The sequence below is a fragment of the Manacus vitellinus genome, unplaced genomic scaffold, assembly GCF_001715985.3.
Source record: "Manacus vitellinus isolate BGI_N305 unplaced genomic scaffold, ASM171598v3 scaffold_58_pilon, whole genome shotgun sequence".
Classification (NCBI taxonomy): Eukaryota; Metazoa; Chordata; class Aves; order Passeriformes; family Pipridae; genus Manacus; species Manacus vitellinus.
This window is the reverse complement of record NW_021940671.1, coordinates 1,842,590-1,851,291: the sequence shown is the minus strand read 5'-3', so window position 1 is coordinate 1,851,291 and position 8,702 is coordinate 1,842,590. Positions and strand designations below refer to the sequence as shown.

The 8,702-nt window shown below is 58.4% G+C and overlaps 1 protein-coding gene across 1 annotated transcript; it reads left to right on the top strand.

The window, feature by feature from the left end:
* Positions 1–1,878: 1,878 nt before the first annotated feature.
* On the top strand, positions 1,879–5,736 carry HSPB8 (heat shock protein family B (small) member 8). The gene is made up of 3 exons (XM_008925812.4): positions 1,879–2,880; positions 3,927–3,990; positions 4,961–5,736. The coding sequence occupies exons 1-3, from the start codon at positions 2,502–2,504 to the stop codon at positions 5,118–5,120; spliced, it is 603 nt and encodes a 200-aa protein (XP_008924060.2). The 5' UTR covers positions 1,879–2,501; the 3' UTR covers positions 5,121–5,736.
* The last annotated feature ends 2,966 nt before the right edge of the window (positions 5,737–8,702 follow it).

The following is an 8,702-nucleotide window of genomic DNA, read 5'->3' as shown; positions in this document are numbered from 1 at the left end:
CAGGAGGCAGAGGCAACTGGGATTGTTCAGCACCCTCACTTTGGGGTGTGCCCCTGGACTGGCTGGAAGCCCCACAGGGGAGCAGCAGCACTGGGCCAGGTCCCCATGCTGTCCCCAACAGGTCTCAGATGGGCACCCAGGAAAGGTCTGGCCGTGGCACAGATGGGTCTTGGGAACACGGGGCAGCATCTCCAGGTCACTCGGAGCAGAAGGGAGGCTGCAAGGGCACTTCATGCTTCCCAGAACTGATGTCGTGGGGTGGCTCAGCAGTGGGAGGCAGTCGGGAGGTTTGGAGTGACAACAGGAGCTAAATTGGGATGGCCCAGAGCGGGTGGGAGGGGACGTGTGACTAATGGGGATGAACGAGGCGACAGGCAGAATTCCTGGCCGGGGAGGGAGAATGGCCTGGAGCTATGTGGGAAAAATGTGGGACTGGGGATGTTGTGAGGCTCCTGGAAACACAATAGGATCGTGGGGCTGCCCGAAACATCCTTGGGGCTTGTCCCCCTCTCCCAGTGCTCTGGTGTTTGCCAGAGCAGGTGCAGATGTCAGTGCTGGAGTGACCCTACTGCCCAGCCACGGTGAGAGGTGCCCCACTCAGCTCAGGATCAGTGCGTGGCCACATCCCCCAGGCCCCCCTACTGTCACCCGTGGGCAGCAAGAGCCCCCAGCCAGGCAGGGGCAGCCAGGCAGGAGAAGGGCATGGAAGGGGATGCTCAGCTTCTCTGCTGGCAGCTGCCTCCCTGCACCAGGGGTGCTCAGCCGGCACCTGGGACTTCCCCAGGCATCTTCAGGCATCCCCCTTGGACCCCAGGGAGACCCCTGTGATACCAGCTGCCTCCACGGAAGCGAAGGAAGCCCTGTCCCGGCCCAGGAGAGGCAGCTCCCCGCCCCCAGCGATGTCACGTCGGTGCAGCGTCATTAATGCCACGGAGTGACCGGTGGCTGAATCTCTGCGCGGCCTGCGCTGCATTAAAGTCTTCCTGCTGCAATTAGTTCCATCAAGTCCATTAGAAAAATTGCAAATGCTGGAGAGACGGAGCATGAGGCAGAGCCAGGATGCGGCAAGAGGAAGTTCTTCCGTATCCAACATGACCTTCATTGATCACATCCCACCGTCCAGCGCATCCCACTGCTCGCCGGGGCGCTGCTTGGATCACCTCCACGGGGAGTCCCTCTTGCCGAGCGGTACCCCTGCATGTCGCCCGGGCTGGGGCTGTGTGTACTCCGGGTGGATGCTCGCGGGAGGCTCCCCGGCAAGCGCGCCGCGCCTCTCCCCGCGGCGGCCGGCTCGCTCCCAGCCGCTGCCCTGTAATTAGCCGGCCGCGGCTGTGATTAGCGCCTCGCCCTGCCCGCACCGGGATTGCGGCAGGGCCGGGGCACGCGGCGGGGCGAGGAGGAGGCAGGTACCGAGCAGCACCGTGGGGACCCTGCCTGCTTCCCGGGGTCCCTCTCCTTCTCCCAGTTAGGGGACATTTCTCTGGGCCCAACAGGTGAAGGTGGCCAAGGAAGCGGTGCTGGAGAGGGGCATCCTGTTCCCTGCCCCGCATCCCCCAAACACCCACCCACGGGGTTCCACCGCCCTCGCTGTGCTGTGCTGGGGGTGCCAGGGTTCCACCGCCCTCTCTGTGCTGTGCTGGGGGTGCCACCAGTGACCCATTTCCCGGTACAGTGGTACCCGGTGGCGTGGGGACACGTGGCTTTACAGTGAGGGGAACAGCTTGGTCAGCCCCACCAAGGTATTTTTAACAGGTGACACTGGGGTGAAAGAAGCCAGCCCGGGCTATTTTGGGCAGGCAGGGCGGCAGGAGGGGGCAGCGGGGGCTGGGGCAGCTGCTGAAGTGCCGTGGCCCCAGCGCAGTCGGGATCCTCGGGCTAGCAGGAGTGGTCAGCTGCCACAGCCCGGATTCTCCACGGCTGTTTCATCCTCTCCAAAATACTCGGCTGACAGGGCAGGACTTGCAAAACACACCACCCCCCTCCTCCCAAATCTATATAAATAGTGCTCGCCCAACGGCTGGAAGGTTAGAGAAGTTTCTGGGCTCCAAGCTCAGGCATTTATTGCTGCTCCCCTCCGGGAGCAGCAGGGAAAGTTGCACATAAAGTGCTGGGGAGTGAGAAGGGAGAGAGAAGCTTTTTAATCTCAGGATACTTGGTTTTACTATTTTTTTACTCTCTCTTGACAAGAAGTTTTATTTTCCTCTCCCCGGTCCTGGGATCGCAGCCAGACAGGAAGCGTTTTCTCACGGCCAGAGAGCTCCCTCCGTCCTTCCTGCGCTCTTCCAGCTCCCGGTGATTCAGCTTGAATCGATTTTCTCATCGTCCTTCACCTGGTGCTGGGAAGGAGGGACCGTCCCCGCGCACCCACGTCCCACCCGGGGTGGATGCGTCTCCTCCGGGACAGGCTCCCGGGGGAAGTTTGCAGCCAGGAACAGCCACATAGAGGCTGAGGCTCCGTGGGAGAGCCCCAGGGACACGCTCAGACCCCTCCGAAGGAAGCCATGGCCGACAGCCAGTTGCCCTTCTCCTGCCATTATCCCGGCCGGCGCAGCATCCGAGACCCTTTCCGGGAGCCCGGCCTGACCTCGCGCCTGCTGGACGATGATTTCGGCTTGTCGCCCTTCCCCGGGGACCTGACGGCGGACTGGCCCGACTGGGCTCGGCCCCGGCTCACCACCACCTGGCCGGGCCCCCTGCGCGCCGGGATGGGTCGCCCCTCGGCCATGGCCCCCGGCTACGGCGCCCACTTCGGGGGGTACCCCGAGAGCCGCAGCCCCGCGCCCTTTCCCCGCGAGCCCTGGAAGGTCTGTGTCAACGTGCACAGCTTCAAACCCGAGGAGCTGACCGTCAAAACCAAGGACGGCTACGTCGAGGTGTCAGGTGAGAGCAGGATGGGGCACGAAAAGCAGCCGGTCCTGCCGGCTCAAGGAATTGCTGTAAAACGCCAAAATCCCCTTTATTTTAAGGCAGCGGCAGCAGCCCTGTGCTCGGGAGCCGGGGAGGGTTTTGGGGCAGCTCCACAGGCAGTTCGGGGGTGCCATGGGGGGGATCTGGCTCACAAGCCATGGTGGTTTGCTGCCAGAATGAAAAAGGACACGTGTCCTTTGGGGTGAATCTCCCTGCTTTCTACCCCGGCTGGCGGCACCCTGCAGTGAGCGGCCAAGAGAGGGGCCCCAGCCTGGCTGGGTTAATTATAGCCGGGGTGAGGCCGGCACGGAGGGAGATTCCCTTTAAAGGGGCCGAGGGAGAGGCTGGGAAGAAGGGAGCAGCTGCTCCACAGCCCCAGCCTGGGTCTGAGCTGGGCAGAAGCACGTCCCTGAGAAGTCAGTTAATGGTGGGGACAGGGGGTGCAGGGTCCACCACATCTGGGGTGCCCAAGAGTGCCCTCAGCAGCCCATCAGCCTGGCACTGATGTCCTCCACTGGCCCGGAGTCCCCTGGGCTGGGGTCACTAGGGAGGGCTTGAGGCTGCCACCCAGAACAGTCTCAGGTATTTATTTGGGGTTCACAGCATCACAGAGGGAAACCCCAGGTCAGGAGGGTCCAGGCAGACACTGGCTGATGCTCCAGGCACAGGGACCCCCCATCCTGATAGTGTGGTGGAGAGGAGCCCAGCCCAGTGGGGCCAGGGGAGGAGGCTGCCACCTCCAAAGGTTTTATTATTTATTTATTTTTATTTTCTTAAGCCCCAGCTCTTGGCAGCCTGTGAGACCCCATTTTCTTACTGGAAATACAGCTGTGCTGTGTCCACCATCGCCTTCCCCACATGGAGAGGCTCCCTGAGCCCTCCCCAGGGAAGGGTTTGCACAGGGGAAGGGAAACAACTGCTCGGAAAACTTTCCTGTTGGGTTTTGCTGTTGTTGTTTGTTGGGGAAAAAAATAATCTCCTGGTGAGGTGCTGATGTGGGGTGTTGGCCTTCCCTGCAGGCAAACACGAGGAGCAGCAGGTGGAAGGAGGGATTGTCTCCAAGAACTTCACCAAGAAAATCCAGTAGGTACCGGTTGGCCTGGCTGAGCTTTGCCAGTCCCTGCGCCCCAGCTCACACACACAGGGACTGTTTTCACCCCAAAATCTGCCCTTCTGCAGCACGTGCCTGGCTGGTTCAGGCCACAAAGTGACTTCCCGAGGGAGATGAAGGAGGAGGAGGCCTTTTTTGGGGTGCTCTGTCAGTCTCCTCCACGCCCGGGGCTGTGTTTGGGGAGGGCTGGGGCACAGGGAGCGGGAGGGATGCGAGGAGCCAACCCCCGGGGTGCGGTGGGGCACGACAGGCTGACACCACTGCCAGCCCGGAGCACATCCCTGCGGATGTCTCTGTATCCGTTTATCTCCATGATGTCACTCAGATCGCTATCACGTTGACTCACCCATGGCTCACTTTGGCAACAACAATGGCAAAGGCGAGGCAGCCGATGTGGGGGGCAGCCCCCCGGCCGCAGGGGTTAACAGGGAGAGGCAGCAAAAAGCCCAAGGCATGGGAAGGGTTTCCTCAGCTGGCAGTGGCTCAGCTTCACTTTTCCACCCTGAAGGAGCCCTGTGCATCCTAAACTCCCACGGGAAGGCTGGGGCGAGCGCTGCGCTCCCTCCTGCTCGGCGCTCGGGCTCCTTTTACGGGCAAGGCTCGCGGCTGACGTGGGCTGCGGCACGGCCAGGATTTACTCCTGCTTTGTAGAGGCACAAGCGGCGGGTGACATCCCGTCAAACACATCTGCCGGGGAGATTAAACAGAGCTCCCACGGGGGCCAGGCCGGCCAGGAGCCCGCTCTAAATATCCCTGACACATTCCCAGGCACTACAGTAATAACAGAGGCTTTGCTGAGCCCCACACCCGGGCTGGTCCCTCGGCATCAGTGGTTCCCCACACGCTGGGGGTCCTGTGTGAGCTTCCCGAGGGTCGGTGTCCACCAGGGATGCAGCGTGGCCCGCCCTCCTAACTCATCCCATCTTTCCCCTCCTCCTGCAGGCTGCCCTACGAGGTGGATCCCATCACGGTGTTCGCCTCCCTGTCTCCGGAGGGGCTGCTCATCATCGAGGCGCCCCAGATCCCCCCCTACCAGCAGTACGGCGAGGGCGGCAGCGGCAGCGAGATCCCCGTCGAGAGCCAGGAGGCCGCCTGCACCTGAGCAGCCACCCGCGGCCTGCCGTGCCCGCACCCCTCCTCCCCTGCCCCCTCTCCCCCTGGATCCCTGCTCCCTGGTCCCCTGCGGCGCGGCATCCTGACAGCCTCCGGCAAGGGTGACGGGTGCCGCTCGTAGGGATGGCAGCACCCGTCACCCCGGGGGGGCCAGCTGAGAGCCGGGGCACACAAACGGGTGCCAGGCCACCGTCCCCGAGGGCTTGTAGCAGTCTGAGGTGCCAGTAGAGATTTTGTGCCCACGGGGCCAAGCAGAACGGATGTCCTCCTCACGGTTATTGTTTGCTCTGAGTCGCTCGGATGGGATATTTATAACAGTAGCAAAAAAGGGCCATTTTTTTCCTCTAGAATTGACATGGAAACCCGTAGCCCTGTGTCTTCTCCTCCTCCATGAGTTGTTTTTTTTTTAAACTACATCTCTGCAAAGGACACGTGTCCGGCGGCGGAGCTTGACGGCACGGCCTCCGTCCTGAGAAACGCAAACCGTCCGCGTGCTTTGAACGTTGGTTTGGGGTTTTGGTTTAATTTTTTTTTTCCTTATTTCCAAAGAGAATTTGTGCTTTTACTTGTCAGACCTGAGGAATAAAACCCAGTGGATGTTCTTAGCCTCCGCTTGTCTCGGCTGAGCCGGCGAGGGTGGGCGCAGGGCTGCGGGAGGGTGGCAGGGAGGAGGGGGGATGCCACCATGTGCCACCTCCCAGCCTGGCACAGGTCCTCCCCCTGGGGGAAAAGGACAAGGGAGATGTGGGGAGATGTCTGCACTGATGGGTGAATTCCAAGTCCCAGCTAACACTGTGCTGGGGAGCCATCAAGCTTGGCAAGGACCATGGGCTCGTACGGCCTTTACCCTCTCAAGGGGTTGAAAATGTTTTTCCTGCTTGGGGATGCTAAATCAGGCTCTGAGCTGGGAAATTTGGGGTTGCACCATCCTTGTTTCCATCTCGCCATGCCACCTTCAGCTCTGCAGGGAAGCACTTCCCAGCTAATTCCCTAGTGGAGGTTTCTGCTGGGCTCTGGGCTCGTGGGGGAGAAGCACCATTTGTTAACACACTGCAGTGCCTGGGGTTGGCAAAGCTGAGCTGTCGATGGGTGGTGGGAAATTTTCCATTGATCTGTGCAGCACCTGGACCAGGCACCCAGTTTTCCATGTCACCAGGACCTCAGAGTTAAAAATACCACCTCACATGCTCCACCCGGGCTCATTTGGGCTGCGGTTACCAACAACAGCCCATCACATGCTGTAAACCCCGGCCCAGCACTCGGGTGCCATGAAGGCACCCACATTCCAGGTCATGGGGTGGAACCTGGGGACTCTCACCCAGTTTTACGTATTATATTTAATTTTCAGCAGTTGTTACAGAGCTGGGACCCTCTGGTGGTGCACAGCACTGCCAGCCCCAGGCTCAGCCACACGCCGGCTCTGCCGGGCACGGCTGTGAGCACAGCAATTTTTATGAATAAAATATAATCCTCGAAATGTGATACTGACACCAGGATGGAATGCTGAAAAGTCATGAGTCACAGCCCTGTGTCCTTGTGCCACTTGGAGCCGTCATCCCTGTGGGTGACACCTCTCCAGCACAAACTGTGCCTCCTCTTCCTCACCCCTTTGAAGATTTATTTTTATCAGCCTTTTGAAAAAAAACAACCCCAGGCCCAACCTCAGCTTTGTCCCTTTTCATGGGAAGGACCCCAGGGGAAGCACATGCCCCTGGAACCACATTCAGGCCCAGCATCCTGGCTGGATGTGCACCACTGCAGCCCTGACCTGGCTGCCTGAGCAGGGCTGCAGGTGCAAGGGACCAGCTGCAACTCCATAGGGAGTTGCTGGGGGAAAACGAGTCACAGCTGAGCCCTGCTCCCACCCCAGGTTATTTAGGGAAGGCCCCAGGCTGCAGCAGCAACAGTGCTGGGACAAAGGGAGCTTCAAGTTCAGCTTTGGAGCTGCCATGCTCAGATGATGGCTCCAGCTCTTGTTCCTGCTGATCCGGCAGTTTGGGGTAAGTTTTGTTTTTCTTTAATCGCTTTCTGCTTTATTTGGTTCTGTTTTCTGGTGAATTCCTTAATAGTGTCTTATAAAAGCTGTTGTAAGCTGCATTAGCAATAATTTCTTAATGCCTGGGGTTGGCATGGGCAATTAGCACTAAGGACCTCTTCCATTGGCAGCATGCTTGGATTTGTGCAGGCAGCAGCTTTCCAAGCTCTTGGATGGTCTGAAGTATCACAGACTAATGAAAAAACTGTAACTGGAGATCTGGGGCTTTTTTTAACTATGATCTGATTTTTTGAGTGAATGAGGTTTTAAACAAGTAACCCCTCCTGGTGTTTCTGCAAATGGAAAAATCAGTTTGAAAATACAGAGGGCACTTCTGTATCAGCCTCTCCCCCCGTGTCTGAGGAGATGGGGTGGGATATGTGGATTTCTGGGGTACCAGGGTGAGCAGAGCCAGGGCCAGTGGGGAGCAGGAGCTGTTTGCTCTCCCTCAGCCTGCTGTGAGGTAACAGCTTGGAGCCATCAGACCCGTAACACAAAGTGGTAGCGGCCACTCTGCAATGACATCACATTTCATGGGTTTAGAGCAATTACAGCACATCAGGTGGTGTCAGAACACATTATGGTTTATGGCTTAATATTGGCTCTGAGGGAGATGCTGTGTGCAGGATATAACAGTGAGTGAGCATCCTCTGGGAGGAGTGGGCATCCTGCAGGTCTGACCCTGGGGTTGCTCAGGAGGGATGCAGACCCAGTCTGTGCATTTTGGGACCTCTGTCACACACAGGAGAAGGGGCTGGATCATGTTTATCAGCAATTCACCTTGCACAGGACACCTCAGACACAGCTCTGCTCTGCTGGCCCTTGTCAAAATCATTCCAGGAGGCCAATGCTCCCTTATTTCTCCTGGAGAAGCATTGGACTTCCCAATATCCACATCATTCAAGACCAAGTGACTTTTACTGCTGAAGGAGACAGAGGAACCATCCTTATCTGGCCTTCAAATCCTGCTTTCAGAGCAACACTGATGCTGTTGGCACAGGGCTGTTCCTGGATGGGGAGGGGAGAGGAGCAGGTGTTTGGGAGATTTTATTTTTTTTCTTTCTAAGAAGTCAGTTCTGATAAAATGTACAACCACCTCTGAAAGGGGCTGGTGGAATTAAGCAGTTGAATGCTGGGCAATTTGCATTAGGCTCTTTATTGGCACCAATTGGACAGCAGCCAGAGCAGGGAGCATGAGGAGTGTGCCTGCTCTGGGAGAGGGATGGTGGGGTCAGGGCCGAGGTGGAAATCCAGGAGCTCCTGATGCATCTCAGGACCATGAGCTTGCAAGCTCAGCTCTGAGCCCTAGCAAGGCTCTCCCAGGTTGCTGGAGGGAAATGTGGGTGGTTCATGCAGACTCTTTTTATTCTGGGAAAGATTTTTGGTGATCCCTCCTGCAGCACAAACGGGTGATTCCCAGTGCTGCAGGCACAGAGCTGGGATGGGCTGATGGGGAGGGCTCAGTGCTATAAGATAAGGGGCTGTGTCATGGGAAACCAGCCTCAAAGGACCTGCTGCTCCAACTGGCCACTGTGA